The sequence below is a fragment of the Anopheles coustani genome, chromosome 3 (assembly GCF_943734705.1).
Source record: "Anopheles coustani chromosome 3, idAnoCousDA_361_x.2, whole genome shotgun sequence".
Classification (NCBI taxonomy): Eukaryota; Metazoa; Arthropoda; class Insecta; order Diptera; family Culicidae; genus Anopheles; species Anopheles coustani.
The window spans coordinates 30,622,274-30,644,197 of NC_071288.1; the positions used below are offsets into that span (position 1 = coordinate 30,622,274).

Here is a 21,924-nt window from a genome sequence, read left to right on the forward strand (position 1 = left end):
GCTCGGTGGATTCAATAAGGAAACAACACACCGGAGCACCATAGTAACGCCCTCATATATGGCACGCAAGACCCCGGAACAATCATCTCGAATCCGTTTGTTTATAAGCGCGTGAATTTACTGCACGTTTGTATTTTTATGTCTTGTTTGCGTGCGCGATATAAAAGAGAATTCCAGCACTGTGCGTCCGTCCGTGGTAACAGTTTTTCCACACTCCGGAAATCGATTGCCGTTGTGGGAATATTGTTTGGATGACCCGTACCCGTTGTACTTTGCTTTCACCAGAAATTCCTTTTCTAAACAACAACGACTTATTACACGCATGCACTATCTCTTTACAAGACCCTTGAATGTTTAAACATAACCCTAAGGGAAAAAAAATAGATTTCCTTCAGGACAAACGTTTTTTTTTTCTTCTGGCATAATCTGGTAATCTCAGCGACTCGGGCTTAGCTTCACATACCCTGATCCTCACCGAAATTCATTAGAGAACGGAGAAGTGATACTACCCCGTCGTGTTGATTGTTGACCTCTTACGGGTCAGCTCGAAAAACAAAGTCGTTGAACTTTCCGTCAGAAATCTGGGCAGCCGGCTTTCTCCACATCGCCCGGTTCGCTCCACATTTGGCATGTTTGTCGGCAGCATAGACAAAGCTACGCACCAACAACCAGCGATTCCTTCTGGAAGCGCGTTCTGCTATATTTGGATTATCAGTCGCGCCCGGGAGGGATAAGAAAGAAAAACATCGGCTGCACATCAGGTACCCCCAACGAAGTAACGCTCGAAGACAAGACAAGCCGGACGGAAAAAAGATTAAATTAAAAAAATACTCAACTGTCCAACCGGATGTTTTTCAGCACACGAGATGGCAACAGTCCGGCAGGAATTGGCTGTGACGGAACTCACGTTTACGCCCGTCCTGCGGTTTAATGTCTCGGGGCGCGCATCCTCGTAGCGGGAACGCAGCTGATAAGAAGGCGCACAAACGTGTCGGAAACGTATGGAAAAACGTCGAAAAAAGAAAAAGGGGGCCAGTAGTGCGAAGTGCTGATGGCCTTTGCGTAGCGAATTTCTACCCCCGGCGTACTCTTCACTCAAATGAAGGGATGAACCCAACGGTCGGGGACCGTAGCGAAAACCGCGTAGCGAATGTGTTATCTGCTGATTCATCATCAGCACCTTGGAGATGATGATGAAGGTGCCCCTCCCTATATGGGACGTGCATTCCCGCACGGTACCCGGCAGGAGGAATCCCGGTGACCTATTTCGTAGGTTCCATTCCATCATATCATCCAGTCGTTGAAGGACCTTCGGGAAAGTATCTCACTGTCTCCGGTGGGTATTTATCATACGTTGCATGCACTGCCATGTTCTGCTGTTGCTGAATTCTACAAAACTGTACACCAAATCGGCCGGTTTACGTTATCCTGAATGAATGAACAGGGTTCCTCCACACGAGAACGGACCCATCTTCCAGCGTGCCATTCGTTTCAATTCGAGAGTGTGTGTGTGTGTGGCTGTAGTGACGGTGAAAAGTTTTTAAATTACTTTCAAAGCACGTTGTGCCGTGAAAGTTTTCCGAAACTTCCGTCTCCTCACGCGTGTGCACCATAGGAAAAGGGACAACAGAGGCAATCCTCCAATGGAACGAGGCAAAAGGGCGGATTCCTGTTCGCAAACGCGGCCATCCGCAAGCAGTAGCAATGGGAAAGATTTGCGATCTCGAAACTGTTCGCACGGCAGTGCTGCCAGCAGCAGGCTGGTCGAGGACGTGCCACCGTCACCGAGGGTGCCGAGGGCCGCCGAATCCCACCTCCAAACAACGGGCAAGTTGTCAACAGCGTACCGGAGCGCGCCGCCCACCGTCCCCAGCGCTGCTGCCGCAGTGGTCGCCGCCGGGACCCGTTGTTTGGAACTGCTCGAGCAGGCCGTGGCACTGGAACGGCGCATGTCAGGAAGTAACGGCGGTGTAAAGGTGTCGTTCGACGAAATCGGCGATCTATGCTTCGTCACCAAGGTGAACGATAAACAAATTATCTTCTGCAACAACGGCGCTGGTGGCAACGGGCCGGGCCGCGTTAGAAAAGGGCCCGAACTGGCCCCGGGCGGCTCAGTTCCTCGTCAGTTTTCAGCCGGAGCAGACCGGGACCGAGCGGATCGTCGTGGGCAGAAGCAAAGTGCAGCAGCGGAGCGCATAGTGGCAGCGGTTGGTGTGGCCGATAGTGAACTGGTGGATTATTTGTATCTAGCGGCCGACGGGCAGGGTTGGTTGAGATACGAGCCAGCTACGAGGCTTGGTTGTGGGCCCACCGATCCGAGTGGTCCCAGCGCTCGCTGGTCCAGTACGGCATCACACTTTACCCGAGCATCGTCTGCGTCGGGGGAAACCGGTACCGATCGGGACGCAAAGGCCGCGGTCAAGCTCATCTTCGACAAACGGTCAGCAAACACCGCTACCAGAGCGGCCAGTGGTCACCAGCAGTTCGAGCAGTTCTGTGTCAAGTGTCGCGTCTACCTCTTGGAGCACTTTAACAAGTTTCGCAACAACGTCGGCGTGATGTCACGCGTAAGTTCCTAAATGCGGAGAGTAGAATAGATCAATCGTTCTCGAGTGAAATCCTAACCGAATCGGAATCAAAATCAGTGTTAAACCAGCGAGCAAATCCAAATCCCACGAACTCCAAACGTTCTCCAAAGTTGCCCACGTTACATCATCATAAGAATCGGTCACAATCACTTGTTTTGCATACACTTGATGTCCATGCAGTACCGTCGGGGTACATATCCAACGCACGAATTGGTGGTTTGTGAAGCGCGTGTTGACTACACGCCGAAAACGACCGTCAGGCATGAACGGTTCCTCACAAACGGAAGAAGACACTCTTTCCTCCGAGCGCGAAACTACGCCCAACCAACGGTGAACCCTCTGCGGAGTCCTGGGTATCGATTATCAACTCAAAAGCTAGTTCTTCCTATGCTCATGACGTTCGGGTACGAGCTCGGGCCTGGGAAATGGCGAGTGAGGCTGAAATAAATGGGCCAAAACAGGTCAGGCATAAATCCTGCCTTCTTGCCTGCCTATCTGGCTGCGTGTCCTTCTCAGTTTAGGCCTTTCCCGACGGTTTACCAAAAAAAAACAGTTTGATTAACTGAGTGTTCTGTCGGGGTTGGTTCTATACTCCGCCAGTTCGAAGTGGGGCTAGGCATGATAGATTGTAACTTACGGCATACGGTAGTGGAAGCTAGGGATATTTGTCAGAACCCAGTTTTGGACCTACAAATTGCACTTTGAAGGCAATCGAGTGATGAATTGTGTTGTGCCATGCACATCATCGAGCACGGGTTTATGGAAATTTCCTCCGCATTGAGGGCACCCCGAGTTGCGTTCTAATCCGTTCTCCCTAACAATTCAATCCACCCTACGCTCCGGGTGTCAGCATTTGACCGCATGATGCACACGATTTCGCACTGATAAGCGCCCACGAAGAATCCGGGTAAGCGGCCTTTTTACCGGTCACTCCCGGTGCAATTCCTGCGACCCACGTTCCTACCAGGCGCGGCAGCCAACCGGAAAGATTGAATATCAATCGTGCGGTCAGAATTTATAATACGTATACACTCACAGTACCGGTTATCGCCGGCGTGATCCTTAATGGCGCTGCAATTCGGTTCTCAAGCTGGCGGTGAGATGGAGTTGTGCGCGGGGCGGTGTTTTCGGAGGCATCGTGGGAAACTTACTCCAGCGACGGCGCACGTGATTACCACGAGCCTGGACGATGGAGGATTCACCATAGGCCAGCAGATTCTCCGCGAGGCAAAGTTCTCACGATAAGAGCCGTTTGATGCTTCCGGTTTCAAGAAATCGCGCCCTGGTCCTCACGGCCGTGCCCATCTTTCTGCCCATTGGACGACGTTCGACAGCATGTTGCCATGCAGTGGGCACGCTGCAAAAAGATCGTAAATTACCATCAATCTTGTACCGGTGCTGCCTCGGCGAAATCATGCAGGATCCACTCTTGTGATTACCTCAACCGCATTCGCTGCAGCCGCCATTCTAAGTTCTAACGCTCCGAAGCAGTTACTCTTTGAACCGTAAACCGTATCTCGATCGTGTGCGTGTCTGTGTCTCGGCCCCTCCGGAACGATAAGCCACAAGACAAGCTCCTTCGAGGGCAGCAAAGTTGCATCATCGCCTACCGGTTCCGATCGTCGTCGGTTCTTGAGCCGAGTCGGCGAGCAAAGTTCATCACCGGCGGGGTAATTATTTCCCGCAACTGGTACAGACTGGAAACCAGCACCTAACAGAAAAATTCCTCATTGAGTCGAAACTTGAATGCGTCTTAGGAAGTGCTAAACAGAACACAAGGCAAGACTACTTAGATTTGGTGATTTTAGGTTCGGGCAAAACAAAACAACACGGTTTATTTGTCAACAACACACGGTGCACTAGGTCTTTCCGATCGGATTAGGACACTATCTTTTATGAGGGTCGTTGAGTAACTCCATCCTTGTTGTAGTTCTGGTTTTTCTAAGCCGTCGTTCGATGTAACTAACGCAATGTTCCACCCTAGATTTCATCATTTCTAAGCTTAAACTTCTTCAGCTATGCAACTAACCTAGCTGAACATTCGCAATCACAACGTTTGATCTGCTGATTTCCCTCGAGAACCGGCCAACCAACTACTGTGTTTTCTTCCTTTTTAATCCAAAAGAAACACACAACCGCCTTCATAGCAAAATACTCCCTATCACTATCACCCACAACTATCGCTCGCCAGCAACAGAGAAGACGACGATCGGTTTCTTCGGAACGGACAAAATATTATTTGCATCGGGATCATCACAACTGACCCTCTACCCGCGCCTACCTTCTTCTCCCACACCTCTTTCAAGCAGCCATGCTGTGGGATGTGGGTGCACGTTGAGGTGCGTCAGGGAGCAACCTGCTCACATACTCGGATACCACGTGCGCCCGCGAGGACACACAGCTGCCGAATCAGCAGCGTACACGTGCTTCCGGCGAGGTGGACATTTTGTTTGGAAATTCCAAAACAAAACAAAAAAAAAAACGGAACAAGAAAAAAACCAACAAGGGTAGCGATTCGACGCTCCGCTTCGAGACGGTAGAGTACGAAGTTCGAAGTCCGTTGTACGTTGTTGTGGTGGCGAAGCATATGTATGTAGCTAGTTGGATTCCAGATCGCGACCCGCGGCCGGCGAGATGTGCAGATGATGAGTGTATTATGTTTCGAGCGCCGGACCCCAGATTAAGCGATGATTCTACGACAATCACCACGACGTGGCAGCAGATTGCAAAGCGTACCCGAACCGGTTAACGGTGGATTCGGTGGCACGGTTGCTGATAACGGTGTGCAGGCGTTGCTAGCACTGGTCTGTTGTTTAGCCTCGCCGTTGTCCTGTCAAACGCGATGACTCTATCGAATGCGCGTTGCCTGGGAGGAAATTGAGGAAGTTTTGAATTCCGCTAGTCAAAACTATTAGTACACTGTTTTTTTTACTCCTACCTGTTGCTTGCACTCGCCAATCGCGGAGGCCAAAATAAACCCTGTCAGTGAGCTGTCAAAAATAATCCATTGCTCCATAATAGCCCCCCAACTCAGCGGCGGAACACGTTCCTACGGCGTGTTGGAGCAGTCGAACGTCCGTTTCCTATTTTCCCACCGACCTCTCCCAACAATAATGCCCCTACTTGCAGTGGGAACCCCAAGTCAATGCTGCAAAATGGGTGTGTTGAAGAATGTTGCATCCTGGGGCGCCGGCCTCCATTGGGGAGCATCGGGTGGGTGGGCGGACTTTGATTTGCGCTGATTGCTTTCGCGCGTGATGGCACGCGATGTTTCGGGTCACTCCCGGGTGCCGCCGGGTTGTGTGCTAATTAGCGGACACGGCGAAACCAATCATTATTTCATCATGCCATCATTCTGTGGCTTCCGTCGCTTCCTTCCGGCTTCGTCACAAGCGTTGTTGTGTATCCAACATGGCTGCTCCCAACGTGAAAAGCTGACTTTCCATCCACAATCAACAGTCTCCGACCGACGAAGGGGTGGAATGGGAACAATAGACGTGAAGGTGTAGTTGGTGAAGTTATTGTTGAATTTGCTGAAAAGTACATGTCTGCAGGATGCTTCCTTTTGGAAAACCTTTGGTTCGATCTGCCAATGCCGATAACACTACAGACACACTTACACGAGCCGGGGTGTAGTTGAAACTTTGCAGACGCAACGCTTAATCGATATTATTGCTCGCAATAAGGCTTCGATTCGCGTTATGTTGAAAGCTTCGGTAGGGGTTATTGTTCTTCGCAATTAGAAATCAATGCCTAGAACATTAGGAGTTCGTTGCTTGTATATTTTTTAAGAGAGCCACTCGATCATTTGAACCAAATCACGATATATGTTGAGTTTAGTTTAGTTTAGTTTATGCTATTTTATTTTATGATACGTGCTATAAGTTATTAGGCCTGCTATAAGTGAAGTACATTTATTCCGATAATCATGAAGATTTGATTCCTGTAAACTTCTTGATTCGTTTGTAACATTTTCCTACGTTTTGCAAAGGGAAACATTACCAGCTTGCCTGACGTTAATGAACCCGGTTAATTTGAACCGAACCCGGGACCTTTCCCTTCAAAATTCGATTATTCCAAATGAAACAAAAATTGGTTCGCTTAGAACCAGCGGTAATCTGCCAAGCCGGAACACAGAAGCCAACGGTGCTGAAATCATTACTTCCGCACCTCCGCTTCCGCATCCGCATTCACTCCGGTATCGCATTGCTTCGTTCCGTTTCTGATCCTTCTGTCGCTATCGATCAAATTTTGCAGCCAATCCTATCCCCGGAAAAAACGGGCCTCTCCACCAGTTTGGTCCAACGAACTCACACACGCACACCTGAGGAGGGTGAGGCATGGTGTGTGGTGGTGCAAGCACTTCGAGGAGCCTAAGGGGTGGCCTATTTACGAATTTTGGTTACTACAATTTTCGATCTCACAAAACTTTTACTACTCGCTCCACTCCGGAGGGAAAATAATGATCGCCCAACTAGTCACCCCACGGCGCGGAAGAGAGCACGAGGGGAAGGGAGGGATTGGTGAAACTAAAAACGGAGCATGGATGGTGGTGGGGTATGCTCATAAATCAACCCCTGCTTGTGTTCTGTCCTCCAGGAAGCTTCACTGTCTTGCTTTACCTCCCCGTGGTGGTTCCGTGATATGTCCACCGTGGAAAAATATGCCCCATCGATATTCGGATGGTTGGACCAGATTTGGCTCCCACCCACGCCACGAGAGGCCGTGGAAAGATTGCGAATATTTTTCCCGATAATAAGATGGAGAAAAAATAGACCGACATTGAGACAGAAACGAATGGAAGGGTCTTTCCCTGGCGGTGGGGATTTGTGTGTGTGTGTGTGTTTGCGCTACTATGAGGTCGTCGTAGTTCGTAAATATTATCGAATCGCGTTCCTTCCTGTCCTTCGATCATGTGCTTTGAGAGCTTCCTCCTCGGAAGGAAGCACTTGGACCCCAACAGCAAGCAAATGCCCTGCAAATGCAAAGCGGCGGGGCTCGCCTGTCATAAATAATCATAAAAATTCTAGCGTGCCTTTCAATAACGTCCCGTAAACAAGTAAATAAATAAATGGAAAAATGCTACGAGCAGCCTATCTATTTATGGGCGATTTTTCCCTCCGTAGGCCTTGTCTCGCACGTCACCATTTGACAAAATGTTTGGTTCCGGAAAAACGGGAATATCCATTCTACATTCGATAAAAATCTTCCTTCCGCCGCACGGCTTCCAGTTTTTCCTTGACGACCTGTTCGGAAGAAGGGGACAAACGGGTTCCTTACATTACCTACAGGACATGTTCCTCCATGCGGCATCTCTATCGATATCAACGAGCTTCCAATATTGAATGTAAAGAATGTGTGTTTATTTTATTTTATTTTTTTCTTTTCATTCACTCGAGAGGGAGAAAGGAAAGTTAGTTTTGATGCAATTTTATTTACTACAGTTCCCTGCCGAGGGTTAACTAGGGAGTACACGGAATTTCCTTTGCGCTTGGTGATGAATTATGGGCGTTTGTTTTATTGTGGGGTAATTTCAATGTGTGGTATGCGCGAATAATCACTACCCTGGCCGCAAGTCGATTTATTTCCAAACCTCAGGACGATAGATTCGGGGTAGGAAAATGTTGAAACAGCACATCGTCGTTGATTAAAGATAGTCGATTTCTTCCCAGCATGATCTTTTTGCGTAAATCAAGTTTTTTTTCGAGAACATTATTTGTATTTCAGTTTTTTTTCTCAATTCTCACCCATTTAATGTTAGCAAACTGTGAATCCCTTTAGTTTAATCGGCTTTACAGAAAAAAGAAAGCAACAAATAAACATTACAAAATCAGCTTACTTTACTACTGAAAGCAATACGTTTATGCAACGTTCTTCTTCTTCTTCTTCTTCTTCTTGGCGTAAACGACCTCTTGGTCATGCCTGCCCGTTAAGGGCTTACGAGACTTGTTTCCCTGTTGTACGTACGTGGATAGTCAGTCCTCTCGTACAGGGGAGGGTCCGGTTTCGGTTGGGATTCGAACCCACGCCGTCGAGGTGGTGAGCCCCGGCGCTCATGGGCCGATTTTCTAACCGGCGCTACCGCTCGGCTGTCGCGGACCCCCCCGCAACGTTCATGTGTTTTGAATAAGCGCTGCAATACCTGAACTTTCCCATCAGTATTCATTCAACCATATTACTGATTCAAAACTGATTCGATCATATAATCAAGCCAAATGGTGGTGCAAATGGCACAATAACGTAAACAAAGTTTTCAAAAGAAAACATCTCCCTGAATGTCTCGTAACTAAAGGTATCGTTTCTAAAAATACCATCCATTATAACAGCCTAGTTTGATTGACGTCGGCTTCATTCAATTGTCAAACCAATTAACAGCGACAACCATGGTAATTTCGGTTGTTTACTCATAAAAGGGCAACTAGGAATCAACAATGACACGTGGAAATTACTTAATGCGCCGTGGCGAGCTCTAGCCGTGTTTTCCATAACAAATGTTGCTCACTCAAGTGATCAGGTTGTAAGGTCAGATTGTTTGTTGGCGTTTCAACGTTTCCGGAAAATCAATATGAAAAGTATTTTCCAATGTATCTTCACATGCAAAAACATCTTAAAGTTTTATTAGCACATTCGTGGATTAAATATTTTCTTCTTGTTTCTACTTTTTCGGGATGTGATGGGTCTAGGAGGTGTTTTGAACCCGCACTGATAAGTGTTTGAGCAGGCGTTCGTAGAATCGCATTTTTTTTACTACCAATGAACTAATAAAAAAATATTTTCACGGGACTCATTTTCCAAACCGATGAAAGTACCTGTTTAACCCACACGGACACGCGGTACCTGCTCCTCTATATAATATACCTACGTTGGTTCCAAACATAAAATAATCTACCCCAACGGTTGATGACCGTTTTCAAATGAGCAGTATAAGTTTCTCCCGATTCCGCTAGATGGCGCGGTCAAGTTCACATTCCATGTTATCCATCGCTAGAACTAGAATGGAGTGGAAGAAGTATATATACAATGTGAAACACGCATCATTCGTCCTAGCTTCGGCTGGACATATACTAAAATTGGAACGATACAGAGAAGATTAGCATGGCCCCTGCGCAAGGATGACACGCAAAATCGTGAAGCGTTCCACATTTTTTTGCAATAATGATGTTTGGTATTTCTTTTATTTTTCTGAAGTAGGCATGTAACGCTTTTGTAATTGTTTTCGACTTTGTTCAATTAGACCACTTTTAAAGGTACAACATTTTGCGAATCCACAATCACACTTAATTTCTTAACAGCTCAACCTAATGTATCCGATCACATTGGGACGTTCCCGGTCGGGATTCGAACCGTAGCCGTCGATGGTGTAGCCCCGAAATAGAGAGTAACAATACCTTACAACTCACTTGTGTTGTTCTTGACACGTGCCACAAGTGGTGTTCCCTCAACCATGACCATGCGTACTCTATCAAACTCGGAGAATCAAGGGTCCTGGTCCCTGGTATGGGACATTTAAACCACGTGTTTCCCCCTCAGCTCATAATTTACATCGTGTGGTTGTCCGGCACCCTCTCACATATGTTTCATGACGTCGTAATTGTTATTCACCTGACCACCGGCTACCACACCGAGGCGGACACAATATCTCGTCCTTGCGTGGGATCTTTTTCGTGGGATATCGATTTTTTCCAGACCCCGAGGAGTTCGGTGAGTCTACCATGGCGACGATGGTTGGTTCTGTTTTGATTGCCGACTCTTGGTTGCCGAAATGTCGGACCCCAACAATAATGACCACTGCGGTGGTTTAGGGGTTTTGTCAGCGTCCGGGTTGTCCACCTCACAGTAGCAAACGTGGCGTGAATGGTGGTCAATGTTGCCTGGCTTATCGTCTGTTTATTAGTTGTTGTACTTTGGATGATGAGAAAAGTTGTATCTTTTAAGGTGACTTCGATGTGAGTCGTAAGTGACGAACTTATAGTTAAATAATTATTTTCTTCGCTGAATATCTTTCGCCACAGCTGAACGGTAAGGATTGTGCCCCAAGTTTGGGCCTGCGCCACTCGGAAGGAGGAGGAGGAGGTGGAGGCAGTGCCGGTGGTACGACGTTTGGCAGTGGCACGAAAAAGCAACCATTCTCTAGGCCCTTCAATAAGAGCCGGCTCGAAACGTCCGCCGCATCGTCGGCCGGTGGTGGAAGCGGTGCGAACCACGGGCCCTCATCGACAGCCAGCAGGATGCCGGGAAGTAGCAGTGTCACGGCCAGCAGTGCCGGAACGCCACCCAGTGCGGCGGACACCAGCGCTCTTATACGGCAGAACAACGAGCTGCGCCATCGGCTCCAGGAGGAAGCGAACAACTATCGGCGACGGTTGGACACGTACAAGCAGGCCCAGAATAACCAGGCGGCCCTGGTCAGCCGCTTGCAGGCGAAGGTGCTCCAGTACAAGCAGCGCTGCACGGACCTGGAACATTCGACGCCACCAGGCGGTGGGATGTGCTCCAGCGGAGGGGGTGGTGGAAGTGGCCGTTATGGTGGTGGAGCAGGAAGTCGTGAGCCATCGCCGGGATCAAGACATCACGGCCACCACGCTCCGGCCTCCCCACCTCCTGGAGGGGTGGGTTCCGGCATTTGCCAGGATGCCGGGGGACCACTAAGCCTACCGTCCGTATGCCCGGTGGCTCGGGAAAGAGCTCGGTCACGGTCGCGATCGCAGTCCCCCTGCCGGAAGTACTCCGAAGGATCGCACGACGAAGTCAGACATCAGCTTGACGAGGAACGACGACGGTAGTTATTGGTAGAAGTTTTTCCCTTTGCAAAACCTAAGCCTTCTTTGTTCTTGTTACACAGATGCGAAAAACTACTGGTCGAAAACTCCTGCCTGCGGCAGCAGTTGGAGGAGTCTCATCGTACCAACGAAGCGCTTACGAACGATCTCCAAAAGCTTACCAACGATTGGGAAAGCTTACGCGATGAACTACTAAACAAGGAAGACGAATGGAAGGAGGAAGAGCAGGTGAGCGCATGTTATGACTATCTCCACATTGAGTCTATCTGCAGAGTAAGCGCGACAGCGGCACCGCGGATCTCGCGCACTCCACTCCATTGTGTTTGCACCACGCGAGGGGATAGGATGTTCTATTTTTAGAACCATCGCCGTCTGACGCGCGGAAGAAACGACTGCGTTTGCCACGATTGCAGCAGCATTTTTTAAACATCGCTACAATAGCATGGTGCCGTGTGATTAGAACCCGTGAAAATCCGTCCGTTTCTCCAGGTTACAATCATAGGAAGTGATGATACGGTATGATCAAGCCATTCGATGCTTGATACCGACCAGCCAACCAATGTTACGACAAAATATGGTCGGCATGGATAAGGTCTGATCCTGATTGCCTGCAAATCTAAAATAAATATGTTCCCTTGGTACTGAGGCGACACGGTAAGGAAGAGCGCCTAAAAGGCCAAAACACAACGTACATGTTGCGGCAGCAGATAAAACTTAAAAGCTTGCCAACATCGATTTTTTGTGCAGGTCAATGTGTGTACAAGAGGTTCAAAAAGTGACATTTTCTTACCAAGTAGATGTATGGAAAAAGGAAACAAAAACATAGACTATATTTACAATTATTCGACCGTAGTTTGAACATCAACGAACCGTACGCATTTTACATCTTCAAAATCTTATCTTTGAAAAAATGGACACGCTTTTCTCTTCTTAATCTTCTTCATAATGGCCTCACTAGACAAGTTCTCTGTCCTCTCGTACAGGGGAGGTGTTTTTACTGACAGCAATAACTTCTTATAATTAAATAATTTGCTTTCAATACGGTGCAATACGGTTATAAAACAAACATATTTGATCTTTAGCAATCTTATTACAATAACTGTTTTAAAGACACATTGAATTTGTAGTTGAAGCTTAACAGCGATTTGACAGTTCAGAGAAACGATGTGTCAAAGCATCCCTTTTGCTTTTCATCCGCATCCTTATCCATCGCTAGAACTGAAATGGAAGGTCGCAGGTATATATACGAAACAAAATGTCCTTCCTTCGTCCTAGCTTCGGCTGGACATATACTAAAATTGGAACGATACAGAGAAGATTAGCATGGCCCCTGCGCAAGGATGACACGCAAAATCGTGAAGCGTTCCACATTTTTTTGTCACATACTTCCTCTTTTGGTAATTATTATTTATTATTTATCAGAGATAGAACTTTTTTCAGTCATTATTAGGAGAATATGCCGGTCTTAGTTGGGATTCGAACTCATGCCGTTGCGAGCCATTTTCGCTATTTTTGTTCTGTTTGTTTTTTTCATTTAGTAGTTCTTCATGGATTAACGATTACTTATTTCCGTTGAAGGCATTCAATGATTACTATAACAATGAGCACACGCGCCTGCTGAAGATGTGGCGCGAGGTTGTCCAGGTGCGCCGCATGTACAACGAGATGGCTTCCACGACCAAGATGGAGCTGGGTCGGATGCATCTCGAGCTCTCCGGAACGGCCCGCGAGGTAACCGGAGCCTGCGGCGGTGTGTCAGTAAACTTAAAGCAATCATCCAAGTTTGAGGTAAGTGTTGTCCAGTGTCGAAATTGCCCCAGCTTCGAACCAGAGACTTAGAGATTCCTTTTATGTTGCATACAGGAAGCGCAGCAGATGCATATCGAGCGTGAAAATATGGACCTGAAATCGCAGCTCGGCGAACTGCGCATCCAGTACGAGACGGCCCGACAGGAAATCAGCCAGCGGGACCAACGGATGCAGCAAATGGCCCAGGAGCTGAAGCTGCTGGACGACCGGTACACGCAGGCCGACAGTCAGGCCGCCCAGGCTCATCGCATGAACGACGAAGTTGAGCGACTGCAAACAGCGTTGCGCGACATTGCGCACGCCGTGGTGCAGGACGCAGAATCCAGCGCCTCGGCCGAGATGGGGGCCCACCTGCACCTATCGCAACCGGTCTCGGGACTATCGCCCGGGGTGGCTCCCCGCTCGCCGAAGAGAAGCGCGGCGGGGGGCGGTGGACTGCGGGCCTCACAGGCGTTCGCCGAAGGTACTATCTCGGCAGTGCAGGCTGCCTTGCATAAGTACCAGCTGGCGATACACGACCTGCAGGTGAAGCTGCAGACGAACAATGATGCGCTGAAGGCCACCAAGAAGCAGTACGAGAACTGCGAGCATACGCGCGATGTGCTGTCCGGCAAGGTGGGCGAGCTGACCGAGAAGCTAGACTCGGCCAACCATCAGCTCTCGGAACTGTACAAGGAGCGGGACAGTCTGCAGAAGACGCTCGATGGCTTGCGCTCGGATAAGCACACGGTGGAGCGAGGCAAGGCGGAACTCAACTCCATTGTAAGTGCCCGCTGTGTGCCCGTGTTCCTTCGTGACCACTACTGACTCATTTTCTTCTCTCCGCAGGTTGAAAGTTTAAACACTGACTATGAGAAATTACAAAATGTCAATAGCAAACTGCAAAAAATGTACGACGCACTGGAGGAGGAGAAAAAGATGGTCGAGCTGGAGTTGCAGCGAGTGCACAAAGATAAAGACATTCAAGAAATGAATTTAAGGTATGTTATAAACATTACAAAGCCCAAATAATGTAAAAAGATTCTACGGAGAAAAAAAAATCAGGAGATTTCGACCGTGACAGGACTCGAACCTGCAATCTTCGGATCCGAAGTCCGACGCCTTCTCCATTAGGCCACACGGTCGCTTGGAAACTTCTCTCTCAAACGTGTTTATAAACGGAGAGACCTTTTTTTAACCCCAATTTGGAAGTTTCTCTCCATGCTCTCTTGCGTTCTGTTGGGAACAACGAACAGTGAGAACAGTTTTTATTATGGCATCTATCGGATGCCTAAAATAATAATAATACAGTTTTATCATTTAACAGTTCGCAAAAGGCCTAAACAAAATAGTATTCTACTTTTCAAAATGTTATTAAAAACAAGAAAACGGAGTGGTCAAAAAAATTCGTGAAAAAAATTCCCTCAGTCTCTCCGTGACAGTGCGTGCTCGTGAGAGCATTCACTGCCGTGACCAGGATTCGAACCTGGGTTACTACGGCCACAACGTAGGGTCCTAACCACTAGACGATCACGGCTATGAGACTGAGATGCATTTCTGCGTCCTTATTTTCATATAAAAATAATCAAAATGGCCATTTTTCATATTCTAATACGCAATAAGACCGCCGAAGATTCCTTGTATGTATAATTCACGTCACCAACATTCGAACCTGGGGTTACTACGGCCACAACGTAGGGTCCTAACCGCTAGACGATCACGGCTATGAGACAAACACGTTAGATTTACATCAGTATCCACACAACAAGCAATGCTGGCAATTTCTACTGTCGTTTTGTTGCATATTTTCCAGAGCGGAAGAAGAACGATGCAGCCGGTTGCGCGAGGAAACAATCACGCTTCGCGAGGAATTGAACAAACTTTATCTTTCGCGTGACTTGCTCGAGCAGCAGCGCATTGAATCAGATGGCCTGCTGAACATGCTCGAGAAACAGAAACTTGAGCTAGAATTCGAACTGGATCGTGTTACGGGCGAGCGGAACGAGCTTCATTCCGCCCTAGAGAAGCGAACGTGTTCCAATGACCATCTGGACCAGGAAATTCGCCAGCTAAAGACCACCGTAGCACAGCTGGACGAGGAACGCAACAAACTGCGCGCTCAATCCTGCGACCAGGGAGCCGATCTGGCGTCTTTGAAGAAGGAACTAATCAGCGCGGAACAGGCTCGCCTTGACTTGGACTCGGAGAAGCTGGCCATCAGCGAGCGGTTGAAGTGTCTCGAGTTGGAAAAGGACAAGATCGAGGCGGAGCTGAGTTGTGTAGCGCGCGAGCGAAACGATCTGAGCAACCAGTTGGCAGCTATTTCCCGCAAAAAGGAAACCATAGGCGAGGAAGTGATGCGTTTGCGGCAGCGTCTCGAACAGTCGAACGAAATGAATGGTCGGCTGAACCGTTCGCTCGAAGAGTTGGTCAAGGAAAGCGAAGAAAAGACGGTCACCATTGAGGGACATGAAAAGGAACTGCAAAGATTGCAGGTAAGAAAAGCAAAAAAAATTTCCGTGCGTCGGCCGGGAATCGAACCCGGATCAACTGCTTGGAAGGCAACTATGCTGACCATTACACCACCGACGCTTCGAGAACAAACACCGCATACAGCTGTATTTTAAACACACGGCACATTTTCTTCTCTTTTTCAATTCAAGGAGCAACTCGCTTCACTTCGAAGCGAAAAGGAATCATTGGAGGCTGTCCTCTTCGACACCAACACTTCGCTCGAAGAATCCGAAGCGAAGAAGGATGCACTGGAACGAGAAAACCAGGACCTGCTGATCAAACAAGAATCGCACAAGGCCCTAATAGCTCGCCTCAACAAGGACCTGGAAAATGCAGAACGGCGTGCACAGGACATCAAAATACAGCTCACGAATGCGGCCGCTAACCAAGAGGCCGAGTTCTTGCAGAAGCTCTCCAGCCTGCGAACGTTCAGTGAGGAGAACATTAAGAAGCTAAACGAAGAGAAAGAACAAATCCGACAGACACTCGAGAAGCGCAGCCAGCAGGCGCTGCAGGCGCTGGAAAGCTCAAAGGACATGGAAATACAACACCTGAAGGAGCAGTTCGAGTCGCTCCAGATGCATCTGGAAGCGCTGAACCAGCAGCACGAGGAGGTGATCCTGCGGGCGGAAAATGAAAAGCAGCAAGCCCTCCTGATCGCCCACCGGGACAAGCAGGCGGTGATCGAGAAGCTGGAGGTGACCGCACGCGAGCTAAAGAACGAACTGGAGAACGGCGATCGCCTGAAGCGTGAAATGGCCGCACGGCAGGAGAAGGATCGTACGTCGATCGGATGCCTACGGGATGAAATTTCCAAGATGCGCACGAAGGCGGAAGAAGCGCGCATTCGGGCGGAGGAGGAACACAACCGTCTCGAGGTCGCTGCAGGCTCACTGCGGGAAGAGAAGGATACCCTGCTGAAGGACGTGGAAGAGCTGAAGGTACAGTTGCGTCTATCGGAGGATCGTAGTGACGCTCTGAATCATCAGCTTCAAGATACGCAACGTAAATTGAAAGAAGGTAAGTTAAATATTCCATGGAAGTAGGACATATTGCTTGACGATCTCTTTATTTGCGCTCACTTCAGCTGAGAATAACACCGATGTCACAAGAAAAGATTTGACTGACACACGACGAACCCTGGCGGACAGTAACATCGAAAGAGACAAGTACGCCAACAGCAACAAAGAGTTGAGAGATCACGTCAAGCGGGTCGAGGAACAACGTCGCCAACAGGCACGTACGATTGAGGATGCACTTAGCAAGATTTCATGTAAGTTTACTTTAGTTCACCCCGTAACGGAGCTATATAATCGGAATCCGGTGTTTTCTAGCTCTGGAGGACACTCGCAATACACTGGAACAGGATAAGGTGCGTCTCCAGACAATCCTAAAGGAGACGGAGACCAACGTCACCAAGTTGAACCAGGAATTGTCGACGGCCCAAACGGACATCCAGAAGTTCCAGACGGATACCACCCAGAAGGACGCGTCGGAGAAAGAGCTCCAGGCACGACTTACGAACGAGTGCGAAGAGAAGGAACGTGTTCTGGCGGAATTGCACCAAATCAAAAAGCAAATGGCCGACTTAGAGGGAACACTGTGTGCTACCCGCCAAGAGCTGGGACGGGCACGCTGTAAGGCAAACCAGGACGAACACCGGTTCCACCAACGCGAGCAGGAACTGTGCGGTCGCATGGAAGAGGGCCGTGGGCGTGAAAAGCGTCTTGAAGATCAGAAGCACAACCTGGAAGTTTGTCTGGCCGATGCCACACAGCAGATCCAGGAGCTGAAGGCTCGCCTAGGTGGTTCGGAGGGTCGTGTACGGGCACTGGACGAGCAGCTCGTGCAACTGGAGACCCAGAAAAAGGAGGTAGAGAATAAGCTGAGTTCGATCGGGCACACACTACGCCGCATCGCGGGCATTCAGATGGATGGTTCGGTCAGTTTGCCGTACCGTTTGATGAGCCCATCGCGCCGTTACAGCCCGGCAAGGACTGGTCGCTCCGAGCGGGATGACTATGCTCATCACCATCAGCATCATCACCATCATCACCATCAGGGCCACGAGACGCGTAGCCTGTCAGGCGAGAACATACTGATCGATGTCGATCCGGAGATGGTACGTAAAGGCGTACGTACGCTGATGCAACAGATCGCACACATCGAGCGCGAGCGGGACGATTTCAAGGTACAACTGTGTACCGCCCGGAAGCAACTGCAAGAGGGTAGTGACGCTCAGCTACGACTCGAGACCAAGATCAATAAGCTACAGCAGCACAACCGAGCTATCCACGAGGACAAAACTAACCTAGAGGCTCGTTTGGCGCAGAAGACGAGCACCTTGCAGTCGGTGGAGGAAACTCTGCGCCAGAAGTCGGACGAGCTGACGTCGGTGCGAGAAAAGGCAGCCCAGTTGGAGCAGTCTCTGGGAAGCACTAGCGAGGAGAAGGCTCACCTGGAGGAGCGGCTGGAAAAATGTCGCCAAACTGGAGCCCGGCTCGAGTCGGACAAGCGCCACCTGCAGGATGAACTTGCCCGCACGGAGGGACGAGCCTCGAAGCTCGATCTACAGCGTGTCGCTCTCGAAGGCGACATACAGCGACTACAGATGGCCATGCAGGAACGGGACTGTACGATCCGCAATCAGCAGGAGCGACTTGAAAATCAGCAACGTTCTTTGACGCAGCTCGAGGATCGTTGTGTTGCGCTGAAGAGCACGGTTGACCAGCTTAAGGAGCGTCTGCAAGCCGCCGCCATCACGGAGACAGAGCTGCGTGGTGAGATAGCCGGCCTGCAGCGGCACAATGCCGACCAGGGTCACACGTTTGCACTGGGACAGGATAAGCTGAAGCAGATCCAGAAAACGCTCACCAACAGCGAAAACGAACGGCGTGTGTTGGCAGAACGGCTGGACGCCGCCCAGCATACGATAAATGAACTGCGCCGCAACCAACAGGCCGCCCAGGACGGTACCACACGCCTCCAGGAGCAATTGGCCGAGTGTGAGGTGCAAAAATCTACCCTCGAGAGTCAGCTACGTTTGGCGAAATGGAACCAGGAAACGAGCGAACAGCTAGCCGCCACGGGAAGCGCGGGAGCTGGAGGCAGTGACCAGGAGCTCAGCCGGCAGCTGGTCAACTCCCAGCGCGAGCGAACGGAACTACGTAACAAGGTGGAAGCGCTGAGCGAGAAGATACGCACACTGGAGCATGAAAAACGTGCCCTAACCGGAGGCAAATACGATCGGGCCGAAAAGAAGACCATCGGTGGCGAGTACGACTCGAACCGGCTCGAGTCCGGTACCTACGATCAAGGATCATCGACACGTTTCAGCTGCGGCCTGGATCATGCCCAAATCGAACAGGAAAGTCGTGATCTGCGCATGAAGGTGCGCCGCCTGGAGACGATGCTGGCCGAAAAGGAAGCCGAATTGGCTCGCTCCAAGGCAAAGCTGCTGGAGTCGCCGAGCAAGAGTATCAGCAGTTTAGGGGTCGGTGTTGGAGACGTAGAGCGCTACCGAAGCGCGCAAGTGCAGGCCGAACGGCTGCTGGATGCCCGGGAACAGTCACACCGGCAGCAGGTGACCCGCTTGGAGAATCAGGTATCGATGCTAAGGGAACAGCTGGCGCAGGAAGCGAAGCGACGCCAGCAGTACATACTGCGTAGCTCTAGGGCAGGACGAGAAATGCAGCAACTGCGCCAAACCATTGGCGATTCGCTGCGAAACGTCGCTCAAGATCCACTGGACACTGGCCTGCTGGAAAGTGAAGCTCGACGGTAAGTGCAAGCGGTAACGTTTAACCGATCCTTTCCCACTAACTGGCTGGTCATTTCTCATCTGTACGTGCAGGTTGGACACAGCCGTTTCGATGAGCCTTCCGCCGACAACATCCGCCGGTCGAGGTGGAGACTACGATCGTAGCCTGAGCCCAACGTTCCGCTAAAGGAAGCGTGATCCCATTTCTTCACTGCCGGTTAAACACCTATACTCACGTAAACTGCCAACGCGATAGACGATGGTCGCCGCAGAACAACGAATATATGATTAATATTTTGATACGACCAGATAGCATTATTTGCAACGATTTAAGATCATGGTCACCAGTTTCTCATAGAAACCCACAGGTTTTTAAACAAACATTTTTTTGTTTTTTCTAGTGGAAGGTAAAGTCAAATTACATTTACAACAATTATCAGTTACGTTCAGTTCAGTTCAATAAGTTATTTACATAAAATTAAATGCATTCCGTGCAATAGCATCTCACTAGCTTAGCCAGGACTTCAGTCGTCTAACCAAAGTAAACCAACCAAAGTATCAATGATCAGTACATGCTTTAGTAAGAATATTAAGTACTTCGAATAGTAGGAACCTCTAATCCGTCCAGTAGGGTCTAGACCAGATTAGTCTTTTTATTAATTCCAACGCATCATAAGCACGTACAATAATGGCAAACAATCAGAACGAAAGTGCATGATTGAATAGGATAAGATTAAGGTAGCGACACTTTCAACCATTCACCCTAAAACATGAAAAGCATCGCTTTGGAAATTATCAAATCATAAGAGTTGTTCCTTTAGCGTGTAAGCTCGTCATATCTGTGCAAAGTTAGTCATCAGTTCAATCAGGTACCCGTACCATGTTTCAAATAAATATTTCATGCTAAAATCACCATGTGTGTTGAACCAATCCGAGTGATCTCTCGTATAAAGGTGTCCTGTGATAGAACGAAATTATGGAGTTCAAATACCCAAATTTGTAGCCGTACTCATGACCTTTCTAAATAGCCGTGATCGTATAGTGGTTGGAATTCGACTTAAGTCCCGCATCATGTTTCGAAAACATACTCTATGCTCTCAACCTATTGTATGTTTATGTTGAAACCAAAATAGAATCCTTCCGTTTCCTATGAAAAACCTTTTTGTAGAATTGTTACTGTAACACAGTTATAAGTTTCAACGTACTGAAAAACACATCTCTCAATAGCCGTGATCGTCTAGTGGTTAGGACCCTACGTTGTGGCCGTAGTAACCCAGGTTCGAATCCTGGTCACGGCAGTGTAGCAATGCACTGTCACGGATGGGAGTGAAAACTTTTTTGCCTATATTTTCGAAGAATTTCTTTATTTTAACTGTCGCTCTTTTTCGATTGTGTGTAACACTTTTGCCATCGAACCCCTTATCGGGGCAATTTTCATGTAAAAATATTATTTTCATATGAAGAACACTTTTATTTACACGTCGACCGCATTACTACCACCATCGCTGCCAAACAATCATCTGTCAAACTTTCTACGAATTTTGTCGAAACGTAAACAAGCCACCTTCAATAGGTAGACGATGAAAGTAGGCAAGAAACATCGAAAATCAAGACGCGATAGCTCCACATCGTCGTCCAGCAGCACTAGAAGTACCAGCCAGAGCGAAAGTAGCTCCAGCAGCGATAGTAGCAATGGAAAGAGCCGCCGTAAAAGGAAACGCGAATCGTCATCATCGTCTTCTTCATCGTCGTCTAGCAGCAGTACCTCAAGCGATAGTAGTACCGAGCGCAAAAGACAGAAAAAGCTTCTCAAAAGGAAGCTTCTAAAACAGCAGAAAAAGGACGAGAAAGCCAAAAAGAAAATCCTTCGCAAGGAGAAAAAAGCTAAACGAAAGCAGGAAAAGTTAGTGAAGAAACTAGCCAAGAAACGGTTGAAGGAAGAACGACGCAGAGCGAAGGCATCTTCCAGGGAGGCAAATAAACGCGCTCCGAATTCAAACCAAGGCGAAACCACAAAACCCAACGGTCCGGATGACAGTGTGCTAGATTGTGGGGTTCCACTGGACCTCATGAACAGGAAGGCCCGGGCTCCCGAGACCAGGGAAGAATACGAGGCTCGTCAGGCAATCGTTAGGCGTGTTGTAGATCCAGAAACGGGACGATCCCGGCTCATCAAAGGCGACGGGGAAATAATCGAAGAGTGCGTCAGTCGGGAACGCCACAAGGACATAAATCGGCTTGCGACGGCCGGTGATGGAGCGGAGTTTCAACGTAAGACGATCGGTTGGAGTGTACCATAATGTATCCCTTGCACGAAGTTTGCAAATATACTTGTAAAGAAGCATGTAATATTGTCGGCTTCCAATAGAATGTACTATTTAACGAATTCATCACAAAAGATACACACTGTAAACAATATGCAGCAGTCAAGGAATAAATGCTGTATACTCTGAACTCGATAGGACCTGGTTTGTAATTCATTTCACCCACGTAA

At 48.8% G+C, this 21,924-nt stretch overlaps 2 protein-coding genes and 6 non-coding genes across 8 annotated transcripts; 5 read left to right on the forward strand and 3 right to left on the reverse strand.

Moving 5' to 3' along the window:
• The first annotated feature begins 1,934 nt into the window (after positions 1-1,934).
• LOC131258568 (rootletin) lies at positions 1,935-19,617 on the forward strand. The gene is made up of 11 exons (XM_058259917.1): positions 1,935-2,567; positions 10,601-11,367; positions 11,431-11,596; positions 12,947-13,156; positions 13,232-13,939; positions 14,006-14,157; positions 14,970-15,651; positions 15,820-16,690; positions 16,758-16,943; positions 17,005-19,450; positions 19,524-19,617. The coding sequence occupies exons 1-11, from the start codon at positions 1,950-1,952 to the stop codon at positions 19,615-19,617; spliced, it is 6,900 nt and encodes a 2,299-aa protein (XP_058115900.1). The 5' UTR covers positions 1,935-1,949.
• LOC131261573 (U6 spliceosomal RNA) lies at positions 9,629-9,735 on the forward strand. Its single transcript, XR_009178190.1, has one exon. It is a non-coding gene; the product is annotated as a U6 spliceosomal RNA (small nuclear RNA).
• LOC131261574 (U6 spliceosomal RNA) lies at positions 12,637-12,743 on the forward strand. Its single transcript, XR_009178191.1, has one exon. It is a non-coding gene; the product is annotated as a U6 spliceosomal RNA (small nuclear RNA).
• On the reverse strand, positions 14,229-14,301 carry Trnar-ucg (transfer RNA arginine (anticodon UCG)). The gene has a single exon. It is a non-coding gene; the product is annotated as a tRNA-Arg (tRNA).
• Trnah-gug (transfer RNA histidin (anticodon GUG)) lies at positions 14,622-14,693 on the reverse strand. The gene has a single exon. It is a non-coding gene; the product is annotated as a tRNA-His (tRNA).
• Trnag-ucc (transfer RNA glycine (anticodon UCC)) lies at positions 15,677-15,748 on the reverse strand. The gene has a single exon. It is a non-coding gene; the product is annotated as a tRNA-Gly (tRNA).
• A 1,039-nt stretch (positions 19,618-20,656) lies between the features above and the next one.
• On the forward strand, positions 20,657-20,728 carry Trnah-gug (transfer RNA histidin (anticodon GUG)). The gene has a single exon. It is a non-coding gene; the product is annotated as a tRNA-His (tRNA).
• Positions 20,729-20,976: 248 nt separating this feature from the next.
• LOC131258449 (ADP-ribosylation factor-like protein 6-interacting protein 4) lies at positions 20,977-21,889 on the forward strand. The gene has a single exon (XM_058259771.1). The coding sequence runs from the start codon at positions 21,011-21,013 to the stop codon at positions 21,728-21,730; it is 720 nt and encodes a 239-aa protein (XP_058115754.1). The 5' UTR covers positions 20,977-21,010; the 3' UTR covers positions 21,731-21,889.
• Positions 21,890-21,924: the final 35 nt, after the last annotated feature.